The sequence below is a fragment of the Epinephelus fuscoguttatus genome, linkage group LG6 (assembly GCF_011397635.1).
Source record: "Epinephelus fuscoguttatus linkage group LG6, E.fuscoguttatus.final_Chr_v1".
In the NCBI taxonomy this organism is placed as follows: Eukaryota; Metazoa; Chordata; class Actinopteri; order Perciformes; family Serranidae; genus Epinephelus; species Epinephelus fuscoguttatus.
The window spans coordinates 17,171,933-17,197,371 of NC_064757.1; the positions used below are offsets into that span (position 1 = coordinate 17,171,933).

The following is a 25,439-nucleotide window of genomic DNA, read 5'->3' on the forward strand; positions in this document are numbered from 1 at the left end:
CCAGCTGTACACACACACACACACACACACACACACATGAAATATATCAGCCATCCACGTGTCCACAAAATGCTGCCTAGTGTTTATGACACCTGCTCAAACTGGAGGATGTAAAGCTCCTCCTGCCCTTCACTGCACATTTCCTTCACATATACCTGGGCATATCTCTGTATATACATTTCACAGAGTAAAACAATGCATGTTTGCAGAGCTCTTTGTGACTCTTGGCATTCAGTGGGAGGATGGGACCTGACTTTCATAGCTGCATTATTTACATGTATTTGAATAGCACACGTGGAAGCAAAAGGAGACTAAATATTTAGGCCAGATTCAAACACAGATGCTGCTGTATGTGAGGCTGACATCCTCCTATTGTGCTTACACCCCACTGTACTCAACTGACCTGAACTAAAGGTAGAGAGAGCTCTACTAGAGAAATAAAACTTGTATCTATCATTGTATGTACAGTGGGGGACAGTAACTAGGTACATTTACTCAAGTACTGTACTTAACTACAATTTTGAGGTACTTGTACTTTGCTTAAGTATTTCATTTTATGCCACTCTTTACTTCTACTTCACTACAATTCAGAAGGAGATATTGTACTCTTCACTTACTACATTCATTTGATAACTTTAATTATTGTAGTTATTTTGCGGATTAGATTGTTAATACAAAATACAAATAAATTATGATGTGTAATTATTGATTAAGCTACCTGGCAACATGTAAAATAACCTAAATGAGTCCCAACTTTGCCAGCTGCACGTTACTTTCATGTGATATAAATGTTAATTGCATCAACACGCAATAATTAATCCAATAATAATATGACATTATTCTGAAATGGGCCGTTCTGCCTAATGAGTACTTTTACTATTGGTGCTTAAAGTAGAGTGTAATGCTCTTACTTTTGTACTTTTGTTTGAGAAAACTTTTGATTGCAGAACTTTTACTTGTAACAGAGCATTTCTCTGATTACTTTCATTTGTTTTGTTTTTGTTGGAATAAAAGGTCTGAGTACTTCTTACACCACTGATTATAAATACATTTTTTTCTAAAGATCCACCACAAGAGGAGTCGAGGAGATAATATTTAGTAATATATTTAGTACTGCCACCCACAGGTTAGGTGCTGACATGATGGGGGTATTTACTCCACATGAGGTGGCTGCGTCAGTATTTGACCTTATCAGCAGATGGCAGTATTGATATACAGTGCAAATAAAAAAAAGCTCATGACACCAGATTACTTCACATGCATGTAATTATAGGGGTTTGCAAAACACTATTAACCCATTATATGGTCAAATAATAACTTTTATATGTATAAAAATATTAATTATAGAGATTAAAATTCTGTTTAAGTAAAAAAAAAAATAATAATATAAAGTCACTAAAGTTTACAGTCGAGCACCACAAGTCTTATTAACAATATTATAGGGACAACAGTTGAAGGTGTGTAGTCGCTTTAGACATGAGATAATCATCAAAATGTTAACTGGAGGTGTTTAACATCTCAGCAGGGTGTGGGGGACCTGTGGGCTCTTGTAATGAATATGTCTTAATTGTGGCAGGCTATTTGACATTTGAAAAGTCCGATGATCCCCCTCATTCTTGACACCTATTTGCATTTCCATCTTTAAGGTCAAATGGGTATGAATAATACATTAAGGAGGTTCTTAAGCTCACAGCCAGCTATACCTTTCTGCACAAAGGCACCAGCTGAGTGTTGCTGAGCTCGGTGAATGCTAAAGAAACAATCAATTAATATCACTTTGGGAAACCACACGTGAAGCAAATACAGCATCCTGTTATTAATGGGAATATAAGGTCATGAGTCAATAGAAGATATGCTGTAGGATCTGATCAGTTTCATGGAGTCGACTTGTTAATCACAGTGGTATTAATTTTTTTTGCCTTGTTGTGTGCATTCAGACTAAATTGTGCTGTTGGTAAAGTGTTGCTCCTTTTTAAAAAAATATTTTTAGTGACTTATCAAATGACAGTTCCCAGTGCAATATTAGGCATGTGAACTATCAAAGGGTTAACCTGGAATAAATTCAAGATCAAAGGAAGGCCCAAAAAAGAACCTTGGCAAGAGATTGGAAGAATTTAATGAGCAAAAATTAACATGTATTAAATCTGACCTCGTGCTTACATGGCAGATGTTGAGTGGAGCAGCAACCAGATACGTTATTAGAGATAAACAGTGGCGTGTTACATTTTGAGAGGAGCATGGGAACTTTCAGTTAACAACCTTTTTTTTTATTCCATTTCAGAAAGATATTTCATTTAAAGCTGAGAAAAATGCCTGCACTTAGAATCCTATTCACTCATGTGTTATGTACTAAATTTCATCGATCAAATGATGCTTTAATAATCATGTTTCACTAGATATCATGGGATTTCCTTCAATATGATAAAACTCATATGAGATTAAAAGAAATAAAAAATAAAAATAAGGCAGGCGCAGGCAGGGGAATGTCTTTAATAAAGGAACTACCGAGTATAACCAGCACATTTGAAGTCATTCACTTGGGGGCTGAGTTTCATAATAAGGGTACTGTCTTAGGAGAATTGAACATTGCACTGGATGTATGGCCTTGAGGAGACAGATTTGCCGGCTGTTTTGACAACTCATTACCTGTAATTTCACTGACGGATTGGTGAAGTGGCTCCGAGAAGGCAGCCATGGCACCAGAGACTGTGTGGTTTGTGCCCGGAATGATGTAAGATAGAACGCCACATAAGCAAAGATTTATTATGGCTAATGATTGCTTAAAAACGGAACGAGGGGGACTTGACAGTTTGGTGCCTCTGCCAGAAACAGAGACACATTCTCAGTCCACCTATCTATAGATTTAGAAGCCTATTTGAAACAGAGTTAAGACCATTAACAGTAAACTGGTGGCAAATATATATCTGCTCCTGGATCTTTCTGGCAGTGTTAAGATCATTATTGTTGAATCTAAGCTTACAATCAATTAATTCAGACTGCCCTGTTGTTTCCAGTGTGCCTGATGGTGCTGTCTAATATCTGGAAACTAATCTTTATTGGTAAAATGCACACACTCAATATTCCAATCAGCTCAAATACTCTAAAAAAAAAGAGAGTAACATTTCCCAGTTCTCCCCGTGGGTAAGATCTTGGATAAGTCTCCAAGTCAGTAGGTGGTGGGGGTGGGCGTCAGTGGGCTCGTCCAGGCCAGTCCCCCCTGCTCCGACATAATTGGTCCATCCCTGGCACAACTCCTCATCTCCAAAGCCACCAAAAACTGTAACCTACCTTGTGTATTTTTCACTAATTGAAATGCCTAATGAGGTCCCAGGGGCTCCATCCCATTACCTCTGAGTTAATTAAAGCCTAAGCAGTGTGCCAAACGGTGAATAAAGATGCAGTAAAAGTGCAAGAGGAACAGGGAGCCTGAGCAGGGTTCCGTGTGCTGGGATGGGGCTGACCTGCTTTTTTGTCATTGTTGTGGGACGCTATATTCCGAGACAGAGCAGATGTCTATTATTTTTTTTATTTGTATTTATTTTGGGCTTCAAATTTTGTTACCCTGGTTCAAGCGCTTATTATCCAGTGTGGTTAGCCTAATTCTGCTTTATTAAACATTAAAACTAGCTGCCACCATCAGTAAGGTTTTTACAAAGATGCTCCCTGTTTAGAACTAAAGCAGAACACAAGGCGAAAAAACGCAGCAGGTGTGTTATGGAGTTTTCTTCTATTTCAGTGTGGCTGTGATAAAATTATAGTGCTCATTAGATCTACATTTGTAACACATACAAAAGGCAGTTATCTACTTGTTATGCTCTGTGGTCACTAGTGTGAGAATATTAACCCAAACCACATTACCTTGTTAAGAAACCTCTCTTTATTAAAAGGCAAAAGCATCGACTGGTGGAACGTGAAAAGACAAAAAGAGGCATTTCTTTTAAGAAACAATTTCAAATGTTTATTTAACATGTCAAAGAAGGGGCACACACTCGTGAATTCAAAAGGGGGGCAGCAATTATTGGCCAGTACTATGACTTAAACTTAATACTAACATTAATCAGGTTTTGGCTAAAAAGAAAACATGTTTTTGTTCCTTTTTGTTTTTATAAAGAAACTTTATGTACATTGGTTCTTTTATACAAGAGGTTCATTGGATAAATGCATCAAAAAGAAACCAGTTCTGCAGTAAACTTTACAAAAAATACATTTTGTTTTCATTGAGAGATGTAGAAAAGGAGGCAGTCAAATATTGACCAATAATATTTCTTCCTTTTCATTATTTAGAAAAAAAGCAGTTCTAATACCTATTTTAAGGAAAAGCAATATACAGCACAATAAATGGGAGAGAATTGCCTTTGCGGATTCATTCAGTTGGTTTGGTGACCAGAGAGAGGGGCTGCGACTGGAAGAGGGCATGATGGGAGTGAAGGGCTGCCTGATGGAAAGGGGAAGGTGGGGAGAGCATGGAAGGGTGCAGGGAGGTGAAGGGGATTGGCCGGGTGAGGATGGGTGTGGTCGACTGGCTACCTGAAGTACCAATTGGGATGGAGAGATGGGTGTGGGAGGAGGAGGAGGAGGAAGAGGAGGAGGAGGAGGAGGAAGAAGATGTGGATCCAGAAGCCTTCCCGGCTAGGGAGAAGTGGTGGTGCACGCGTCCCTCTGGTTTGGTGGTGAGCGATAACGGCTGGGCCTGCTCGGAGTGAGTAGCGGCGGGAGCAGCCGGGGAGGCCAAGGCTGCAGAGGGAGTGGCCGGCGAGTCCAGCATGCTGCCGTGTGACGACGCCGGGCTGTCACACATCTTCTCCGAGGGCAGGTACTGCACACACTGCTTCTTGCTTCTTATGGAGAAGTCTGGGGAAAACAAAGAGATGTGAGGAAGCTGAATTATGGATCTGCTGCTGGCTTCAAATCTGGTTCACGTCCCTCAATGCTGCCATGACAGAAGCGAACGAGTGATTATCAAAGCAGTGAAGATGATGGCGGTGAAAACTGTGAAAGAAATCAACTTGAAAACGCATTCCAACAGGGAGAGTGAAACATGATGTTTAACATGTTCAGATGGTATGCATTTGCGATAAAAAAAGGAATGTGACACAATGTAAATGTGGACTGAAGTGTGGAAAGTGCTCTTATTTTGGGCAAATTACAGTGGTCACTTGGTTGCACAACAGCACACATACCTGCCACTATTAGCACTGAACCTCATAAGCTGCTTGTCAAAGCATAGAAGCAGGGAAAGAAGTTAGTCAGTGTTAGTGAGGAAAAGAATCCATGCAGAAATAACTGAATAAAGGTGCAGCATCGCAGTTTGCACTTGAGCTTTGCAAGAAAATTCAAGTCCTATCCGTTAGTTCCTACACTTCTTCTCCCTTACTTCAGTTTGTGGAGAAAAAAATCTAAAATACAGACAGGAAGAAAAGGCCCCTTACCTTCTGGTTTTGAGTCGGGTTTATTGTCTCTCTTCCTCTTTTTCCGCTTCCCCTGCACAGATAAGACAATGCTGTTAATTCTCATAGTGAAAGCAAACCACCTCAACTGCTTCGGTTTTAAAGTTCAATTACTATAATTAACTGACACACTCATATTTGACTGAGCCTGGTGAGAAAAAACGAACTTCCTCTTCTCATATATAACATAAGAGATGATCACAGAAATGTGCTACTCACATAGTTGTCTCGTGCTGACCACCCTGGATAGAGCTGGGAGTGGAGTTGCCTCTCTTTTCTGGCCAGCTCATAGTATTTGGCTTGTTCCTCTCTTGACAGGGAATGCCACTGTGGACGAAGACAGAAGATATCAAAGGATTGCTAAACACGCACACATATATCACGGTCATAAATTCACATGCACATCAGTCGCTGTGCTATTTACCCGTCTTCCAAGGATCTGGTTGATGGCAGCGCTCTCTTTCAGAGTGCACTCTGCCACTACTTTGGCTCTCATCTCCTTCATATACAGCATGAAAGCATTCAGAGGTTTCTTGATATGAGGCCTCTTGTCCTCTTCTTTCTTGGGAGGAACGGGGGATTTCCTGCTAATCCGAAACATTAAAAATATGCCATTTAGAAACCGTGAATGGTGGCGAGGTGACGGTGAATTAAAGCAAACAAAGGGAAATACTGTGCGGCAATGAAAGCAGGTTTTGATACAACTGTAAGACATTCTTACGCATGCATCGAGGGACTCATGTCACCACTGGGCTCCTGTTTGATAGCCGGGGAGACAATGGCGGGGTGCGGTATGCCGGTCTGGTGGAGGCTGTGCGGCGGCGGAGTCACCATGTGAGGGGAGAAGCGGCTGGACACCAAGCTGCGAGAGCAACAGGAGGGAATGTTTTAACAGTTGGGTTTAACAGGGAACCTCTGTGAACCTGACGAGAAAAGGTTCAGCTAACTTGGCACACAACTGCCCTGCCTTACCCTCTGGGTTAAATTCACTGTGCCTACTGTGTCCGTCTAGACTAAAATCATACACACAATGAGTTACATGCTTGCTTTTTGTTCAAATAAAGACTTTTTCAAAAGCCCCTTTATTCAGCAGTGGCTGGAGAAAAGTGGAGTGTGTTGTTACCATGGCGACAGCATGGCCGTGACACCTGAAACCACTTTCCTTACCACGTTCCAGAGAGCGTTCTGACAGCCGTCCACACAGAACACCTTTACAAAGTGTCTCTCTTTATTTCCAATTGTTAATACAATGGAGCATTGTAATGAACAAGGGGGGAAATTAAACTCCATCTCTCTCTATCACACACACGCCCTAGTTAATGTTGGAAAATTCCTCTATTTTAACATGTCACAGCTCTACCTCATGATACATGCAGTATGGACAAACCCGGAGCTAACTTAAAATATATAAAGGCATTACTAACAGTCAAACAGGGGCTGGGCAATATATGTCTACATTATATAGATATCATGACATTAGGGGTGTGCAACATATCAATTATACTTGATGTTTCACGGCTTGTTCCACCTGGATGTATAAAAATGACTATATTGCAAACATCAACTTTAAATTGTTACATCATTATTTTTAAGCTACAAGCACAAACATGATGCTTCACACACCCATCCAGACCTCTGGCTCCTGGGCGACAGTGGCTGAGCAGGCAGAGTATGTGCTTTTGTATGTGCAGGGCTTCACATCGCCACCATTTACTCACAGTTTGCAACCAACCAGCACCAGTACAACTTGCAAATATTATTAATAAATGAACTGGAGAGCCGTTAGTTTGTGTCAGGCACACAGTGAATAAATCCTCACGTTTAACTGCGCCATCGTGACAGTTTAACTCTCTGCTATAGGCTAACATCTAGCTGCTGACCGGAAGCTTCAAACATATCAACGGAGACAAGCCGAGTGCTTCAAAATGAAAGCACCGGTGGTTAAATTTGGATTTATTTCACTGGAACAATACTTGAACTTTTTTTTATTTATTAAACTTCATTATAACTACTTTATTTAACTTTATTGTAACAGTAGTTCATTTATTAGTTTAGTAATTTAGTAATCTGCAGTCTTTTAAGGAGGAATTCAAGAAAGGCCATATCACCCAGCCCTGCATGATACAACACAAGATATCATCTTCGATTTTGGAAAACATAATAGCATTAAAATTTGTCTTCCTTAGTTTTAAAGGCTGAATTAAAGTAAGGTAACATTATTTCTGAGCTTACTAGTCTGTTTCAGCTGTTCTATTATTTGCCTTTACCCACATAAATATTTTGTGAATGTACCACTAGTCAACCCTACAACATTGTTGCAATATCAATATTGAGGTTTTTGGTCAAAAATATTGTGATATTTGATTTTTGCCATATTGCTCAATTCTGTGACAAACACAACAGCATTACAGTCCAGGTTAAAAATGCTCACGCAGCACGATAGTTAAAAGCTTGTTTTGACTCCATGTTTGATATCTACTATCTGACTGAATTTAGAATCCAACCCTAAGAAAAAAAAGTTATAAATACATGGAGTGTAATAAAATATCTGTTATTAAAATCTGATATTTTGCTTTTTTCCTTTTTTTTGAACCACTTAATAATTCATGCTGTATAAACAAGGAGGTGCCTGTCATTCCCTCGGTAATAAACCTATACCGACTAACTCTGTAAACATCCCACTCAGTCCCTGATGAATAACTCAGCGCTGCTCACAGCTGATGGCATGCAGACAAGCTCCACATTTTGAAAATAATGCTCCCATTTGTGTAATGCAGTCATGTTTATGCTACCTACAGTATGCTGTTGCCATAAGATTTTATTCTTAATTTGAAATTTTGGCGCAGTATTTGGCATGCCCTAAATCTGATGCATTATATAGTGTGAAAAAAAACTTGCGAGGTATGTTTGCAATTGTTGTGAGTCCATCTCAGGACGGTATTACACATCCTATTGATCACAGAGACCCTTCTGAATTTTTCATCTCATACTAACACCGGAAGGCTCGCTACAAATCTTTCCAATTTTGAAAGAGGGTCAGAGAGTTTAGTCTGATTGGACGCGTAGGTTCAGATGAGCTTTGATTTGTCGTTATCGATTCCCAGCCCTTTCATCTCTGCGGTGTGTGTGTGTGTTGTGGAGTGGCTCAGAACATTGGCCTGACCACAGAAGTTTAGCTCTGAGAGAAAAGACAGAAGGAGAGTGCTGAATGCCAATAATGCCTTCACACTATTTAAGAAGCTGAACTTGTCTGTGAGAGACTTAGACCTCACATCCCTTTGTAGTCCTGACACCGCAGCCTGTGCATGATCTGACAATGTTTGTCACAAACGGAAAGTGTGTTATGAGAAATAAGATTCATGCTATTTCTGTAGAATGTTGCCAAAACAGTTTAACAGCGCAAACAATGGATGTTTAAAAGTGCACATCAGCCATTTCTTTGACCTAGTGTGTAAAAAGGCTGGCATAGAAAGCCTGAGAAATGTGATTACAGCATGTCATACAAGCAGCAGATATTAGATGTCTCCCTTTGGGAGGGTGGGGGTGTTGCCGAACACGATCCGCTCACCTGGACATGGATGCATTCATTGCTAGCGCTGGATAAGGGTGACGGAATCCCCCTGGAGGGATGGAGTACATGGGCTGGCCCTGCCTGAGAGACAGAGGGAGACAGAGTGAGCAAAAGCTCCAGTGTGAGGTGGATCAAACACAGCTGACAGCTAACCCACCAGCACTAATCCTCTACTCATCAACTCAAATCCCCTGCTTGTGGAACAGCACCGTTGCAATTGATTACGAGAGCCGTAGCAAAACCCATGAATGTTCATAAATTCCTCCTGGTGAACTCAAATGTTTAAATTTATTATTGTTCTGATATGGCGCACCTGCACTTAAACAGCAGGGGATAAAAAACAGAAAAAATGCCCCTGTGTTCACCCTTTTTCTTCTTGACTTGAACTTTATCAAACAGTTTGTTGTGCCTTCCTAAATCTTAACTCAGCACAAGTTGTTAGCCACACTGTGGATTCGCTGACGTCAGTACTTTATCTGTGCTGTGGTTTGTATCTATGAAGAAAATGTGTCTGGCCGAGTGGACAGCTAAAAAATCAAAGTGACTTACTGTGGCATGAGCCAGCCCAGAGGGTGTGCGATGGAACCAACAGCGCCAGGAGACAGGGGGTAATATGGAGAGAGCTCCGACGGGTGAGGTGTCCGAGGAATACCTGCATGTGCCACAGACGGAAGAAGCCAGCTTTTAAAAACCAGGGCATAAAAACAGCATTTAACATCTTTGAAAATATTGCTATCATCTCCGCCATACTCTCAATACTCCACCCAGAATCTGAGTACAGCAGCTGTGCTGAATTCACTTTGGCGATCCCAATAGTGTCCGCTTCTCAAGGTGGAAAAAAGTAACAAAATGTCCATAGAAACCTGCTCAGGACGTTCCAAACTGAAACAGTTTTTCCAAAATGTGTTTAAACACACCGTTTCCTTTTCAAACTTCATGACCCTGTCATGCTCATTAGCGCGCGTTCGTTTGTGCACATTAGCGTGCATGCTTCCTGGTTTCTATGGATGTTTCAGTACTTCTTTCCCTCTTATGACAGGTGATCACGACTGGAATTCATTGTGTAACTGGCGGGAATTTTGCACGGTTGTTGACCTGTTAACTCAGTTACTGCAAAATGCTGAACCTCTTTGCTCCTTCTGTCACCACACAGATGAGACGACAACCCATCTTTTTTGGGTTTGTACCTCTAGTCAGACTTTCGGTACGACAAACTTGAAATTTAATTAATTAATTATTTGCTGATTTAAAGCCTGTTATCAATAATATTTTCTTAATTATATACTAGCAAATTTGCAAAACAGAAACCCAACCTTACTTTCTTCATGTCTTCCTTAAAATCCTGCCAGGATACACTAAAATACTGCACATATTCTGTGAAAACTAGAGCCATATGTCATTTCTTTTGTTTGTAATTTATTTTATTTTATTTGTGTCTGCTTGCTATTTTTATTTCTTATGTACTTTTTTATGTATAATGTTCTCTGCACTACCTAAACCTGTTTTAAGTTCCATTGTGTAAATAAAGTAAAAAAAAAAAACTGACATAAATTTACTGACTAAACTAGAATTTTTTACGGCCACTTGTAAAGATTACAGACAGATAATATGAGGAATATCACTTTAAGATCTACAGTGAAGCAAGCGAGTGTCCATTACCTGTCTTTGGATCGAGGATTTCTGGGGAGAGGTGTGATGGTGGCGTGCCGGGGGAGAAGTGTTCATTGCTGTAGGTGATGAGGGGCGTCAGTGGGTGGACATGGTGGGCGTGCTGCACCACTGGGACTTTATTGGACTGTTGATGAAGAAAAAAAGAGAAGAACACACACAAATAAGTTATGAGCAGGAGGAGGCCAATGTGCAACAAGTGTCTGACAAGTAACATTCAAAACACAGTGAGAGTCATCCATCAAAGCTTTAATGTCTGTGGCTGAGACAAATTTATAACTCTCCCAAAGTGTACACCACGCTTGCTTTCCGTTTCACATTGTTCAAAAGAAAAAGGACTGGAATAAACAGGCCATCATGTGTGAATGCCCTCTACGGTAAACATCACATCAGCCTGCGCATGTGACCGGCCCTGTGATGCAATCTGGACCGGCACCAAGGAACACTAAAAAGCTTTGCAGACACATGCCAAGACCATTACGGTCATTTAGCTGAGGAGAGAACTGTTTGTTCAGTCCAACAAAAAAAAAACACAACGGTGCCACCGAGTCCAAAAGTCACACCAAGTGAGCCACAAACAAACACAATCACGCTAAGGTAAACTGAATACCCATAAACAAGTGGAGACATCAGCTCCCACTCTGTCTGACGGCAGTCACTTGATGGGAAGAAGCAGACGCCCATGGGTGGATTACACTGCCACATTATACTGTATATGACCCTAATGTTAGAACAACACTTGAACTTCTGTATAACTTAAAGGGACAGTTCACCCTAAAACCTAAAAAACATATTTTTCCTCTTGCCTGTAGTGCTATTTATCAATCTAGACAGTTTTGTCTGCCTCCTCTTGAATACACTGGAACTAGATGTCACTCAGCTTGTGGTGCTCAAAAACATAAATTTCCAAAACTCACCAGCAATGTCTCTTTCCAGAAATCATGACCAGTTCCTCAAAATAACCCACAGACCTTGTTGTGAGAAAGTTTCATGAAGGAACTATTTTCTTTCAACTGAACTACACCTGCCAACCGTATCAACGTGCAGAAGGAAGTGTGCATCTACTCATGGAAGAGAGGGTCTTGCTCGTGACAGCACAACATGTAAACATTAATGCCGTCCCCCTCGGCTGAGCTGAGATCAGCTAGCTCAGTGTTGCTAGGAGAGCTAGCAGTAGATGCACACTTTCTTTTGTGCTGTGATGCGATTGGCAGAGTGCCATCTAGTTCTATTATATTCAAGACAATGCAGACATCTCTACAGCCAATATCTGCAAATGTGGTAACAATCTGGATTAATAAATAGCACTGCAGGTGAGTGGAAAAATAGGTATTGTTGATGTTGGGATGAACTGTCCATTTAAGTTAAGTGGTGAGGAAGAGAAAGAAGAAACTTCCTTTTACATTCAACGATGCTTTACCCACAGACCCCAGTTGAGATCTGACTGGCATCATGGCTACGACTAGGATGATGAAGACAATAATAATAACCAGCGTCTCTACTTTCATTAGGCAGCGCTCAGCCTCGCAGTCATTTCCCCTGGCTGCCTGGCTGAATAGAGCACTTGTTGGCTCAACTTGTCACATGGGAGGGTCAAGGGGTGGAGGGGGGGTTTGAAGGGGGGAGAAAGGAGTCTTGTTCCTCCAGGCTAACCTTTCTTCAATATCCCTCCCCACCCCCTTCTCAACCTCTCGTCTCTCTCCAACGTGGTCTGCTAAGGGAACAAGGTTTGCATTGAGACTTCTGTACACTCTCTTGCTTCACGCTGCTTAGAATTGTTCCAAATCTTTGCTTTTTTTTCGGCCACTCTTTTTTTTTCCTTTTTAAAGGAAGGTCCAACCTTTTCCTCCTTTTAAATCTTTAGCAAATTGGTTTCTCCCGTGTCTAAAGCACGCTTTGATTCTGGTAATGCCAGATGGAGTGAGGAAAATATTTACTGGTGTTAAACATGGCTATATTAAGATCACTTTGCTCAGGACTTTTTTTTAGGTTTCTCCAGACTTAGAGCATATAAGGTCAATGCATACGGTGATGCGCAGAGAATACGCACAGCACAGAAAAGGCTTTGATGAAGCCTCATGGCAGAAATAGTGTTGACCTGCTGGGTTGAAATCCCAAGTCCCACATGTCATGTATATTTGAGTTGTGCTTTGTTGTTCTACTTAATGTACAATATGCCTGAATTTTCCCTATATTGTGAGGGTTGTTTGAGACCTCTAGACCTGGGTGCCAACACATTTTGGGAAGCACTTCAGTGAGAATTTGAAATGATGCCTATTAATTATTCATATCCTGGAATACACCAATCGTGTGCTCCCTACACATATTTCTAAGTTTGAAGGCACTAGTTTCAACTCCAGGCTGCCTTTCAGTTCAGCAGCTCGACAAAATGTGGAGAAAAATGGAGTCTGCAGGTTGCACACATGCAAAACTCTTCTAACCTGTATCCTACCTGCCAGGTTTTATCCAGGAGGAATAAAGATGGCTTCATCGAGGAAATTCCTCTCTTTAAATCATTTTTGAATGAAATAAATCAAAATCAGCATCATTTTTAAACTCATTTAAATGAGAATTACGAGAACTACGAGAATTAAGCTCTCCAGAACTCTGAGAGCAAAACATGTGGTTTTGTGAAATTGAAAAACTGGACTAATGGCTCAATCATGACTTAAAACTAAACACTAATGTATCAATGCCTTCTTTCACTTGCTTTATGTGTGAAGGTAATATTCCTGCAGCCCATGAGGGCTTCATACGTCTGGTTTCATGATCCACAAGCAAAGTGTAATAAGGAAACCACAAGGAACATGAGCCGTGTTTCAAATATAAACAACATCTACGTGATAGCACGGATAAAGGGCAACCTGGAACCAGATGGTATCTACATTGACTGACAGAAATCATGCTCTGTACATAGATGTGCCTGTTACAAACAGGTCTGCAGTGGCGTTAAGTATAAACACCCAAACTGGTCTTTTGGACATATTAACAGGAAGATTTAGAGGAAGAAATAAAAACAGCAAAAAGTTGCTGAGCCGGTGCAGAGAAAAAGATGTCTGTCTCATAAGAGGGTTTGAAGCTAAAAAGGCCGAGGTGGCAGTACCTCGCCTGGCTGTCCAACTTGGAACGGCGCTAAGAAAAGCACAGTCCTTGGTCAATGTGGGTGGAGGGGTGGATTTCATTCAAGCAAACATGTTTTTGGATCCTGCACATCTGAATTGAATTACTAGGCAAACAGCCGATGGGGAAGAGAGCTTAGAACAAACTGAATAACCCCACAGCTTTGTGTGTCTTTATGCTCGGTGATTCTGGGTGGGAGGCTCAGAGGCCTTTCAAAACTCCAGGAAAGACAGGGTGAAAAGAATGCCTGGCATGCTGAGAAATCCAAGCCTTGTTTGTCAACGCCAACAGGAAGCGGACGTGAGAGGGGACCGAGCGTGTCGTATGTCTTTAAAATCAACCCCTCCAAAAACTATGCCATTCATCACAGACAACGTGGGCTTTGCTGGTCTGGTCATCGCCTCTGAAAGGGTCAACGGGAGTAATATTCTAGCTTGAAATAATACAGAGCAGAGCGGCGTCATATTACTGGAGTGAATATCCCCAGTGGTCATTAAATAAATTGAGAGAGCGCTTAACAAAATCAGCAAAGCATATATGGGCACAAACATGGACAAATTGAGATCTAATAAATATTTGTAAACTGACATATATTAGCATTATTTTCTGGTAACTCTGCCGATAATAAACGCTGTAATTTCATGGATTCATTCTGCGTACATTTCAGGGTTTGACTGAAATCAAAGCGCTGGTTCCTTATTCCATTTCTGGAGAGGATCTTGTCTCTGCAGTGGCCCAGCAGGACTGCAGACCTTAGATCAGTATTCAGTTCAGTCCTCCCAAAGCCTTTGATTTCGTGATGGATCCCGGTTGTTCACTGCCTAATGCAAAGCGAGAGAATCTCTCTGGACTCCCAGTCAAAGGTCTGTTGAAAGAATATGGGTCGAAAGCAAGTATGTGTACCGCTTTGGGAGCAAAAAAAAGAAAAGGCAGCAGATTTTCAGTTAATATCTCTGCTTTAGGTGTCGTATAGCCCTGAGAGTTAAAGATTGCACCGGACACATGCAGGGAGACAAAAGGCATCTCTGGAATGCTGCTCTAGACCTTCCCACTTCAATTCACTTAAACAATTCTGTGACTAAGTGACATATGACACGCTGACAGGACCCAAGTCCCTCTGTGCCTTGATTACTCTTGACGCTAATACGATATAGAAACAAGGAGGGCGATTCTTGCGTCCCTGTCAAGTGAAGATCAGCCCATATTTGAGCCCTGAGTGCACAGTGATCTGATAAGTAACTGAAGGACAGGCACCCTAGTCAGTTCTACCTCATTATAGAGTCACAGCTCCTTCTAATCCAGAATAACAGTACAAGTCAGTGTAGTCTGTAATGACACAGAGAATAGACATTATGGACAAATTACTCCGAGTGACCTCAGAGAAGGATGTACGCAGCCTTGACATCATTATCAGGAGAGTGTTAATGACTGTGAATCAGTGTGTTGTGGAAGATGAGTACAAGACACGCATGATTCAGACAGTTCCTCCTCTCCTCTTCTCTTCTCTCCTCTCCTCTCCTCTCCTCTCCTCTCCTCTCCTCTCCTGCCTGGTCCAGCTCGGCCACTACTGATGGGCTGACACGTTCCCCATACTGCATCACCTGGCCCTGCAGCTCCTTTGATGTATTATTCATGAAGAGGCAGCCCTCTGAACACCAGGGTCTATATGGGGGTTTTGGGGTGCTGAACGTGTGTGTGCGCATGTGCATGTGTGTGTATATGCATGGTGGGGTGCGATATGTTCATAGAAAAGCTTGTTCCCCTCTTCCCAGTCCTCCCACCCCACCACCACCATTACTACCAAAAGCAATACCAACTGAATGCTAAACAAACCTGTCTGTTGAATAATTGAGGATCTCAGGCCAGAGCAGGCTACGATTAGCATACGGGCCTTATGGACCCAATCTGCACAGTGACAGGATGGTCTTTCCCTGGACTTTGGAATCTGCCGAACGCTCTGATTTCTATTTAACATTCTGTAATCTTGTTCGGCGCTGCCAGAATTAGCGGAAATGTCACAGCAATTTCAAATCATCAACAATGAGCGCGTTGATCTCCGCAGGGCAGCATATGTAGGAATGATAGAGATGATATCATTCACAAAAAAATCCAAATATCAACATTGTCTTCATGCGGAGGCTCGCCAGTGGATGATTTATTAATCTGCAGAGGAGGCGCTTGACTGAGCAGGTCTCTCACTGCTATCAGTACACTAACATTATGCATAGTTGACATGAATGTAAAATATAAGATGTGCCTACAAGCAGGCCTTGACACATATTCCAAACCATGCCAGTCCATCATAGAAACAAAACAACGATGTCAGATTTAACACATGCTTGCAGAATGACTGCAGGAGTACAGGTCTGCTCCAGGAGTCCCTGCTGGTGTCTCCTCTCCTCGGGTCTTTCTCTCTGGCTCCTCTTGGCCCTGGGCAGTAATCCCTGGCCCCCCGTGTGTGCCCATCCGCTCCCCCTGCTCTCATTAGTGCAGTGTTGGGGCCTGGGGAGCCTGCAGGCCTGGGGAGACAGCCTGCTGCTCCCCTCCCACTCTCCCTCTCTCTCCTCGGCTGGAGTAATGAGCACATAATCAGCCTGGCTCCCTGTCAGCAGCAGCACACCAGAGGGGCATGTGGGCTCCTGGCCCAGAGTGGGGGGTAAGGCACAGCGGGGTGTTTCGCTCTCTATCCTCTGTGCCCAGGGTACGCCGCACCCGGTATTAGAGCTTCCCACCACTAATCAAATCATCCTCTAGTCACAGGTCACCAGATCAAGCATGGTGACTTCCTCTTTTTGTTCACATACCGAAAGCTGTTACACTTTCAATGAACTTCCCTACATTTTAAACTGCTTTAACATGAAAGTGTTACATGAAGACACGTATGTTGTCTCACATTCTTTTTCTGCCAGTTCAAGTGTTTGACTTGAGATGTTTGGCCTTGGGCTGCACATTCATTAGAGCTGTTATTTGATGTCAGTAAACACAGTAAAATGATCATAATAAATAGCAGGAAGGTATTGACATTTATTTAAAAGCAAGATAAAAGAAGCTTCTATCTATGCTAACAACAATGTTAGATATGTGTAGGTACTTTTAGGGTCCTATGTGCATATATAAAAACATTTAAGTATCAAATAATTAATCAAAGGGAAAGCGACAAACACTCCAAACTTAAGGGAAGTACATATTAAGGCTCGCAAAAAAAATGTGAAGGCTAAAAATTATTCTGTTTTTAACAGCTTGATCGTTCACATTCTCAGCCCTCTACAAAGTTTCTTTTTGTATTGACTTTTATGGCTTAATGACGTTCAAACAGATGAAGGCCAAACAAAAAAAGAAAGAGAAAAAGAAAAAAGAAAAGCACCAAAGCAGAGCCACATGAAAAGTAACAGCAACCACCGAAGGACAGAACAGAAACAACCAAAGCAAGGAAGTCAACTTCAGTCAATGTGCTTTCATTTCCTTTAAATTCAACTGCTATTATCGTACTCATTGTTTTGACTTTTTCTCCTAATCCCGTCTCCCTGCACTGTGGATTCACAGATTTCATAACTGTCTTAAGTTATCAGAATCAGTTTGCTGTGACACAAACTTTACACAATAGCTGCTGTGTCTAACAGAAAAATCAACAGGGTCACTGACAGGTCAGCATTTATTCTGATCAAATATGTAACTGCTTCCTATTGAGACTTAAGTCAGTCCTGGATTCCCATGAGCAAACTTTGTCCCCTTCACAACAGTTTCCCATTGACTTGCCCTCAATGAGGACTTTGTCATGTGCATTGCTGCAATTATGGGATCCAGCGAGTCAACCACAAACTCAGCAAGCACGTCGTCTAGCCAGGATATGTGAGGTCAAGGGGCTGCGTCACAGCAGTGTAGTGACAGTGGCTTTCTGCTCCATGCACTGCTTAACTTTACTTCCCGAAGCAGAAAACACCCAGATACGATCGAGCAGGTGCCAGATAGATGCTCGCGTTATCTAATGTTTTCAATCCCAAACACACATCCCTCAGCGAAGCCACACACCAAACAGGTCTGCTGAGGACCCGCATTGTCTAACCAGAGTGTGACACCATGATGACTAGTTCACACCTGTGTGGGAAAGTTCAAGAATGGCAAGCAGGTTCGAGGTTGAGAGATTTATGGCGGAGACTGAGTTATTGAGGTAAAGGCAGACAGACTGTACAGCAGTTGGCCTGCGGGCGGGTGCTGTGGCGGGGTTGTGCAGGGGGTGACTGTAGATGGGATGGATGGGAACCAGTAAAAATTTACATGCCCACTAACTTCATTATTGTGAATAATCACATTATGGTGATAGTTTGATTAAAGCATTTATATGATTCGCAGTAAACTGATTCCCCAAATAAGCTGACATGATTTGTTTGATAATTGACTTAATGTCCCGTAGGATGTAGACCCGGAGGAAACATCTTATTACTGCCACAAAATAAGGGAGGGATAGTGTTGGGACACTGCTGGTGTTCATTCAGTTATTTTGTGTGTGAAATTTGTCTTTTTTTCCTCCAACCAGTCACATTGCTCTTTGGTCAAAAACAATTTATCTGGTTTACTTGCAGTCTTTCAGATGTCTTTGGCTTCTTCATCTCCTCATAATCGAAATTTTGTTTTGTATTGAGTATAAGTACTTACTAAATGCCCCGGTGTTGGAGAACGGGAGTCTTTTAGTCCTGCAGATCCAGGGACGTCCAAAAGAGGCCATTTCATCTGCAGGTACTGCGGGCGACACAAAGGAAGCAGAATTACAAAACAGAAGCAGACGCACTGCAGGGAAGAAACATGCACGGTAATAAAAACAAAATGCATTCAGAAATAGACATGAAAAAGAAACCACAAAGATAAATCCAAAGCTCTGATTTGCAAAAAAACACAACAACTCTAATATTTACTTTTAGTGAACCGTGGGGACTGAAGCGTGCAAAAGTGGTATGAATGGTGTCAAGCCCGCAGAGATCTCCAGCAGACACCTGTACCAGACCCACATCGCTGCTGGAGTCAGACAGTGAGTTTTGGCATGAGGGAGAGCAGGGAGAGCGATGTGAACACAGCGGACTGGTGGAGGACTGTGAAATTGCCGTTTGTCAAGGAAAAACAAGAGGCCAGCTGTGGGCGCCCATCGCTGAGCGGGTGGGAAGAGACAGCTGGAAGGAAGCCCCGTCTAGAGCGGCGAATGGTTGAGCCTCCAACTCGGAGCTAACTCCATTGGTTTGGCCTTTTGACCCCAGACATAGTCCCTCCTCCTTTCAGTATCACTACTTTTCACGCATGTACCAAAGTTATCATGAGAGGGTTGTGTAAGTGTTTGCTCTTTTCCCCCCCACGTCACTAAGACTTCCACCACCGTGTTGCCCGTCTCTTTGCCACTGTGCCATGCGGAAAGAGCTGTGTGTACTGGAGGAGAGGTTTTTATGATTTATAGCCTCATACAACAAGCTTTTTTTTTTCTGTCCTCCAGCGATGGAGATAGCATGAAGCCAGAGCTCCAAAAGCACGGCTCAACCATCTGGTTTATGAATCAGTTTAAATACCGGACACAGCAGCTTGTCATGCATGTGGATTTTCTCTCTGGTACAATTTCAAATTAATTAAAAGGGTTTTATATTATAGGTTGTGTTTTGCTCATCCAGATCCATGTAGTGCAGAGACATAAAGGTATCGTAGAACATTACTGAAGTTGCCTTTTGGGCACGGGAGCGTATACGGGTTATATATTCTGTCTGTAAGTGGTGATTATACAATCTCACCATGCATCCTCTGTTATTACTCTACAATGCATACTATCATTTGTATTTACATAGCACTGTGCATATGAATTCCTCCGCCCAGAGCAAACATCGGATGAATGGAAGAGACACGAAATAGTATGTGACGTTTAAGAAATGACTGACGACAGCAGTTAAAGAATATATGCAACGCTTTGTCCGCTTTTCAAAAGTTGTTGCAGGATAAATGATGACAAACAAGCAAACTGGAGGAGTCATGCATTCAGGTTCTGATTTTTAAAACTTCATTCATCACTCAGGGTTTGTAAGGAGGAAGGAAGCTTGGATGGCTGTGGGTTAAAAATGGAAAAGACATTATAGCAGGAGGGGGGAAAGGGAGAGGAGGGAGAGAAAAAAAAACATTTTCAGGAATGAGTTTGTCGGAGCAGGCAGAGGGTATTGTTTCCTGACAGCTGGGGTCCAACAGAGCACCGAGGCAGGGGGAAGGGGACCCTTTTTCCCTTCGAAAAGGGGGGAAATTCTTGGAGTTGACATCAGCCCTCTTCATTTTCACTATACTGCTCAAGGCTGAATCGTAGGTTCCAACTAATGGGCCCAAGTCCATACAACTGTCAGGAGGCAGTTGCTTTTAGAGGCTGCTAGCTCCCTATTGAAACTTTACTCTGCTGTGTGCATGGCGCCTAATGAATGCTGCTCTCCGGAGAGAAAATCCAAAACAATGCAGTTTTCTCTGTCTAATCTATGTCAATCATGAGTCCTTCCACAAATGAAACGAGCGCTATTGTGAGCGTTTGGTCTTGCCCGGCCGTGCCCACCCCGGCTCTCCCACCCAATCCATCCCTTATTTGACAGCTTCTGCCAGGACTGAGGAACATGCCCCCAGGCACTTTTTTTTTCCTGAGCGCCTACTTTTCTTTTAATTGCCAGCGTGCCCTATGGAGCAACTGTTCACACACTCCCCGAAACATCCAGCCAGGTAAATGCCAGCCGCACACTGTCACATTAGCTTCAGTCCAGACTACAGCAGCACACCACTCACACTAACACATGAGAGGGAGAGAGGGAGGGTGTTCCGGAAACAAAAGGCGAGGAATTGTGGGCCATGCTGCTCAGCAAAAACTTTCTCAGTGTTACAGTGAGAAAAAAAACCCACAAGGGAAGTGTAAGAAAAAAAAAAGTTAGGACAGCTGTATGAGAGCCAGCACTTAAAATGGATGATTCAAATAGTTCTGACATGTTTTAAAAGATATTAAATGTTTGTAAAAGATTAAAACAGGAGATGCATCAGTATCACTGTAACTGCAGGACATTTAGTGATCCTTTACACATGCCCTTATTTTATTAGAGACAAATACAGACATATGGCTGGGGCCCATAGCAATGTCTGTTTCAGCATGGGAGCTGGAAGCTCTGGTAAACAGACTCGGACAGACTACTGAAAGAAATGTGTAACTAAAGTAAAGTTTAGTTGATCCATTTTCATAGCTCTCTAATTGTCTTCCAGCCTTCCCTGCTGCCTCCAACGCTTAGAATAGACATCAGTAGAATGTGCTACTTTTACAGGACCCAGATGCGACAAAGGTGGCAGTGATGCCACTGAAATTTTCCAAAAAGCTACACTGGAGCCCTTTGGTTTTTTGAACAGAGAGAATGCAACATATGCTCTGGGGCATGTGGCCTGCCAGAGCTGGGTTCTAATTGTTACATCGCTCTCACAGAGCGAAGGAAAACACAGCCAAGAGTCTTTGTCATCTCTGAAGTGTGTGGTGCCATACTGCAGGCCAACATCAGAGCACCGAGAAGAGACAGATGTCTGGACATTTGCTGTCAAACTAAGTCAGACACTCTGCCAAAGGGACAGAAAAAAAAATCCCAAACTTTGCTAGCTACTGTCTGCCCACTTCAGGGCTGCAGTGAGAAGTCAGAATGACTGTCAAAAAGTAAAGTCAAGAAATAATATAAAAGCAGAATTTGTTTGTAATTCTATAAAATGTGCAGAATACTTATTACTAAAACATTTTGATTTTGGAAAACAGTAGATGTGCCTTAAAACTAACACTATCTAAAACAGACCATTTGTTTCTACATCTTACCCTGAATTGCATTAACTCAGTAAGTCACGAGCAGACAATGAGACAAAGTCAAACAACAAATAAAAGAATGAATATGTATAAAGTTGCAGCTCAGACACTTGTGAAATGGCTTCGCTTAACTTGTGTTGAATAGCGGAGCAGCAGGAATGCCTCCACGGATCGCTCCAGCAGATAATGTCAATCACCTACTGTGTGGAGAGCCCCTCCCCATTGTTTTCTTTTACCCCCCAACAGAAAACAAATGGGCCGCACAGCTTGCTGTTTGGCTGAGGTGTTAATTACCGTCTCCTGCCCATATGAACAGCAACTTCAGACAATGGCCCTGTCAGGCCCCCTACACAACAGTCCCTCCCTGGTTTGCTCTGCTGATATCACCTGCTCATGTGGGGGCCATTGACACCTAAACCTGATCTATGCGCGCAACACAATTAAAGCCGCGGCGACAAAGACAATGTGATAAGGAGCCCCCGCCTTGTCTCGGAGTTTGCATTAAGGCTCATTGTTTACCAACATTAGAGGCAATTACATTGACAATTCTTAAGCAAACCTCGGCAGTCATTGTGCTAATTAGTGTGTAATTGATGGGGAAACGACAAGCAGCTCAGCTGGTCAGACCCACAATGCACTACTGGGCCACTGCAAATTTTTCTGAATGGGGACCATGTCCTATTATCCAGTCCACTATGAAGTAAGTAGATTAGTCAGGGAGGAAGTTATTAATTAAAGTTATTTTCAAGGAAGGTACAGAGAGAAAAAACATTACATATATTTTGTTGTGGGTGTAATTGGTGGAGATATTAGTCATCCAAACAGACTACCTGGATTTCTACCCTTTTTATAATTGGGGATGTGCTTCAACTTTAGATGCTGCCCATAAAAAATCTATAAGTACTGTATTTGTCCATTTTTCCTCTCATCACTTGAATTTAACACACAGCCGAGTCTCTTTACATTTATTTACCCTGAGAAGCCTGTGGTCCTCCAGTGGAGATAGCACACAGCTAATGGCTACCACATTTGAAGTGTCCATTAGCCCATAGAGGAATGAAGTTAAGTGACTATGACAGGGGCACTCCCTCAGTTCGCCGGGCCTCTATTGTGACCCGGTTGGTCGTCCTTGCGCTCTTATTCACAGCCAGCAAAAAAAACTGGGTCAAAGGTCAGACATCCAGAGTGCTGCGGTTTCTATGGCAACGTGGCCTATTAAGGCCAGGCTCATTGGCCTCTTAACATGCTCTTGTACACAAAAGAACTATTAGTGCAAAGAGGGAGAGAGGAGAGTGAAGAGGGGAGGCAGCGCGAGGGAGGTCCCAACAACACAGCGACAAGGTTTTTCCAAGATTTCCAAGATGGTTACACACTCGGCCTGCGACTCCAACCACGTCTACATGGAGCACGCAGAGAATCTGAGCAGCCCATAAGAGGCTGCTAAGAAGAAACTGTATGTGCGTAATTTATTAACACATAATCAGAAGGAAAAAAATCTGTTGTGGTAGTCTGTGCCACATTTGAAGGGTAAAATTCTCATTTTCTGCAAAGAATTTCCAAGACTCACTTTTTAAAAAGTCAGTGAGCAATGGTGTCACATGACTGTCTCATGTATATTCTACACAAGGCCAAGCTGGCCAGCAAACTTGTTTTATTTGAAAAGTCCTGGGAGTGAATTTACTGCTGTTTCAGTAATAAAACAGCATTAAGAGTATACAAGGCCAAGATACCCCCCCCCCCCCCAAAAGAGCTTCTTTAACATTCTGCCCCGGTGAGTGAGCTGTGACTTCAGCAGGAGTTTGCATTTTTGCAACTCAAGCAATTATTTGTATCAGGGTTTTTTTTTCCTTTTGCATGACATGATCCTGAGTTATTGCTTCCTGTATCCACAGCATTAGAGTTCATATGAGTCATTAAATGAAGCCGCCATTGTTCTTATTCTATCTCACTGACTCTCAGGTACTTTGAATCAGACGTGGAGCAGTCCGGTCTCGCTGAGGTTAAACTTAGGAATAAGTGAGTAATTCTGTAACGGCAGCTCATATAAAACTCACTGTATAATTAGACACACAAGAAAATAATTATGCATCTGGTAAGAGCAAGGCCATCTCATAAAGACAAAGAGGAGGGCGCGAAGCTATTCAAGTCAATTATGTGCAGTCAGTTATGTGGTTTCCCGTACCTGGGAGATCTGCTTTCAATTGTCACACACTGCTCCGCTTAATGTCAGTGTGATCTGATGTCAGGACAGGCTACACCTCGAATGTCAAAGATGTCATCCTTTTCCATGTCCTGTGGCATTGTTTGTCCAGTCATGCAGGAACACAACTTTTTATTGTTTGGGGAGTAGCCTCGTTTCATTGAAATTCACAGCCGTAAACGTCTGTATAATTAACTCCAGAACACGAGGTGGTTACCAGTGGTTGGCTGGATGTTTACAGTAAAGCTCGACTTAGAAATGAAACGCGTGTGTGTGCGTCTGAGTGTAGGTGTGTGTGCAAGTCTACGCCAATGACACACAAGTGAGACCTGAATTGTTCATTTATGACCGAGCACAAATTGACTGGAGACAGCATGGGTTACCAATATAATACAGCGTTTCCTGCCAAGGCATTTAGGAGGCAATAATCCAGCATGCACCCCTCACACCGAACAGGGCAAATACCACAGCGCAGTAATCACTCCAAACTCTCGGCAAAGACATAAAAATAATCTTTTTCTCTTCTTTTTCCAGAAACTGCAGATAAATATTTACCCCCACCGAAAGAGTAAATTTGAGCACCTCTGCTAAAAGTGTGTCTAAAAGTTTTGTTTTTTTTCCCCTGACAGGGCACAGTGGGTGATTGTTTCTTTTTTAAAAACTTCCTAAGAGCAGCTGACAGTGGCAGGGGAGGCAACGAGGCATCTTGAAGGGGGAAAAAAGTCAGTTTTGAAAGCCTGAGGTGGGCATAAGTGGGTGTAGTGGAAAAGGCAAGAGAGAGAGAAAAAAGGGCCTAAATTAAACACATTTGTTTCTGCTCTCACATACCACAAGTCTTATGAAAACAGAGGGCTGATTGTGTTCACTCTGCAAGTCCACCCCCCCCACCCCACCCCTCCTCTCTCTCTCTTCACCACCACCCAACACCACCACCCAGCTCCACACCCCCACCCCCTGTCCTGAGCAGCAGCAGCCCATCCCCCCCACCCTCACACACACACACACACATACGCACACACAGCTGCCTGCAGATGCCTCCTGTGTTTGCTCTCCGAGTGCAGGCGCAAATCTCCAGGCCCCGCAGACTCCTGGGCCCTGCCTCATCTCACTTTTTACTACCTGACATCCCTATCACCCCACCGCTAACTCCACTCGCTCCACTCTCCCGTCTCCTCTCCGCCTGCCTGCCCCGCCGCCTGCCCTCCCCCCACCAAGTCTGTCCTACTCAAACACGCAGACACATTCACAATCCACAGGTATGCATCGACACCCGCTCCTGTCACACAGGGAGACAGACACTGACTGTTAGAATTAAAACCTATATCATATATGTACACTTTAAAATATCTAAAAATGGACTTCAAAATCAAAATAAATCTCTTATCTAACAGGCTAAATTGGATAAACAACAAAAATAACATATTTTTGGACAGAAAATAAACTCATTTGACACATAATGCTTTGTCTGTTACACATGATCCAATAATATAATGAAAACAATACTTTGTAAAGTAGTTTCAAACTTCCACACTGTGCCACAGAGCACCCAACTTACTACCATGACATTCCCCAGGATTAGTTATGCGTATTGTCAGCAGGCTGCAGGGA

The 25,439-nt window shown here is 42.6% G+C and overlaps 1 protein-coding gene across 2 annotated transcripts in view; it reads right to left on the reverse strand.

The window, feature by feature from the left end:
* Window positions 1-3,931: 3,931 nt before the first annotated feature.
* Window positions 3,932-25,439, reverse strand: part of tcf7l1b (transcription factor 7 like 1b) — a 34,640-nt gene continuing 13,132 nt past the window's right edge. Inside the window, exons 4-12 of one of the 2 annotated variants that reach the window (XM_049578968.1) lie at window positions 18,460-18,543; window positions 10,678-10,813; window positions 9,568-9,670; window positions 9,016-9,099; window positions 6,169-6,309; window positions 5,872-6,034; window positions 5,667-5,774; window positions 5,430-5,481; window positions 3,932-4,851 (exon numbers count right to left, since the gene is read on the reverse strand). In XM_049578968.1, the coding sequence (XP_049434925.1) occupies window positions 4,364-4,851; window positions 5,430-5,481; window positions 5,667-5,774; window positions 5,872-6,034; window positions 6,169-6,309; window positions 9,016-9,099; window positions 9,568-9,670; window positions 10,678-10,813; window positions 18,460-18,543 (1,359 nt within the window). In that variant the 3' untranslated portion in view covers window positions 3,932-4,363. The remainder of the gene's footprint in view (window positions 4,852-5,429; window positions 5,482-5,666; window positions 5,775-5,871; window positions 6,035-6,168; window positions 6,310-9,015; window positions 9,100-9,567; window positions 9,671-10,677; window positions 10,814-18,459; window positions 18,544-25,439) is intronic. The other variant, XM_049578969.1, reaches the window with a different exon arrangement.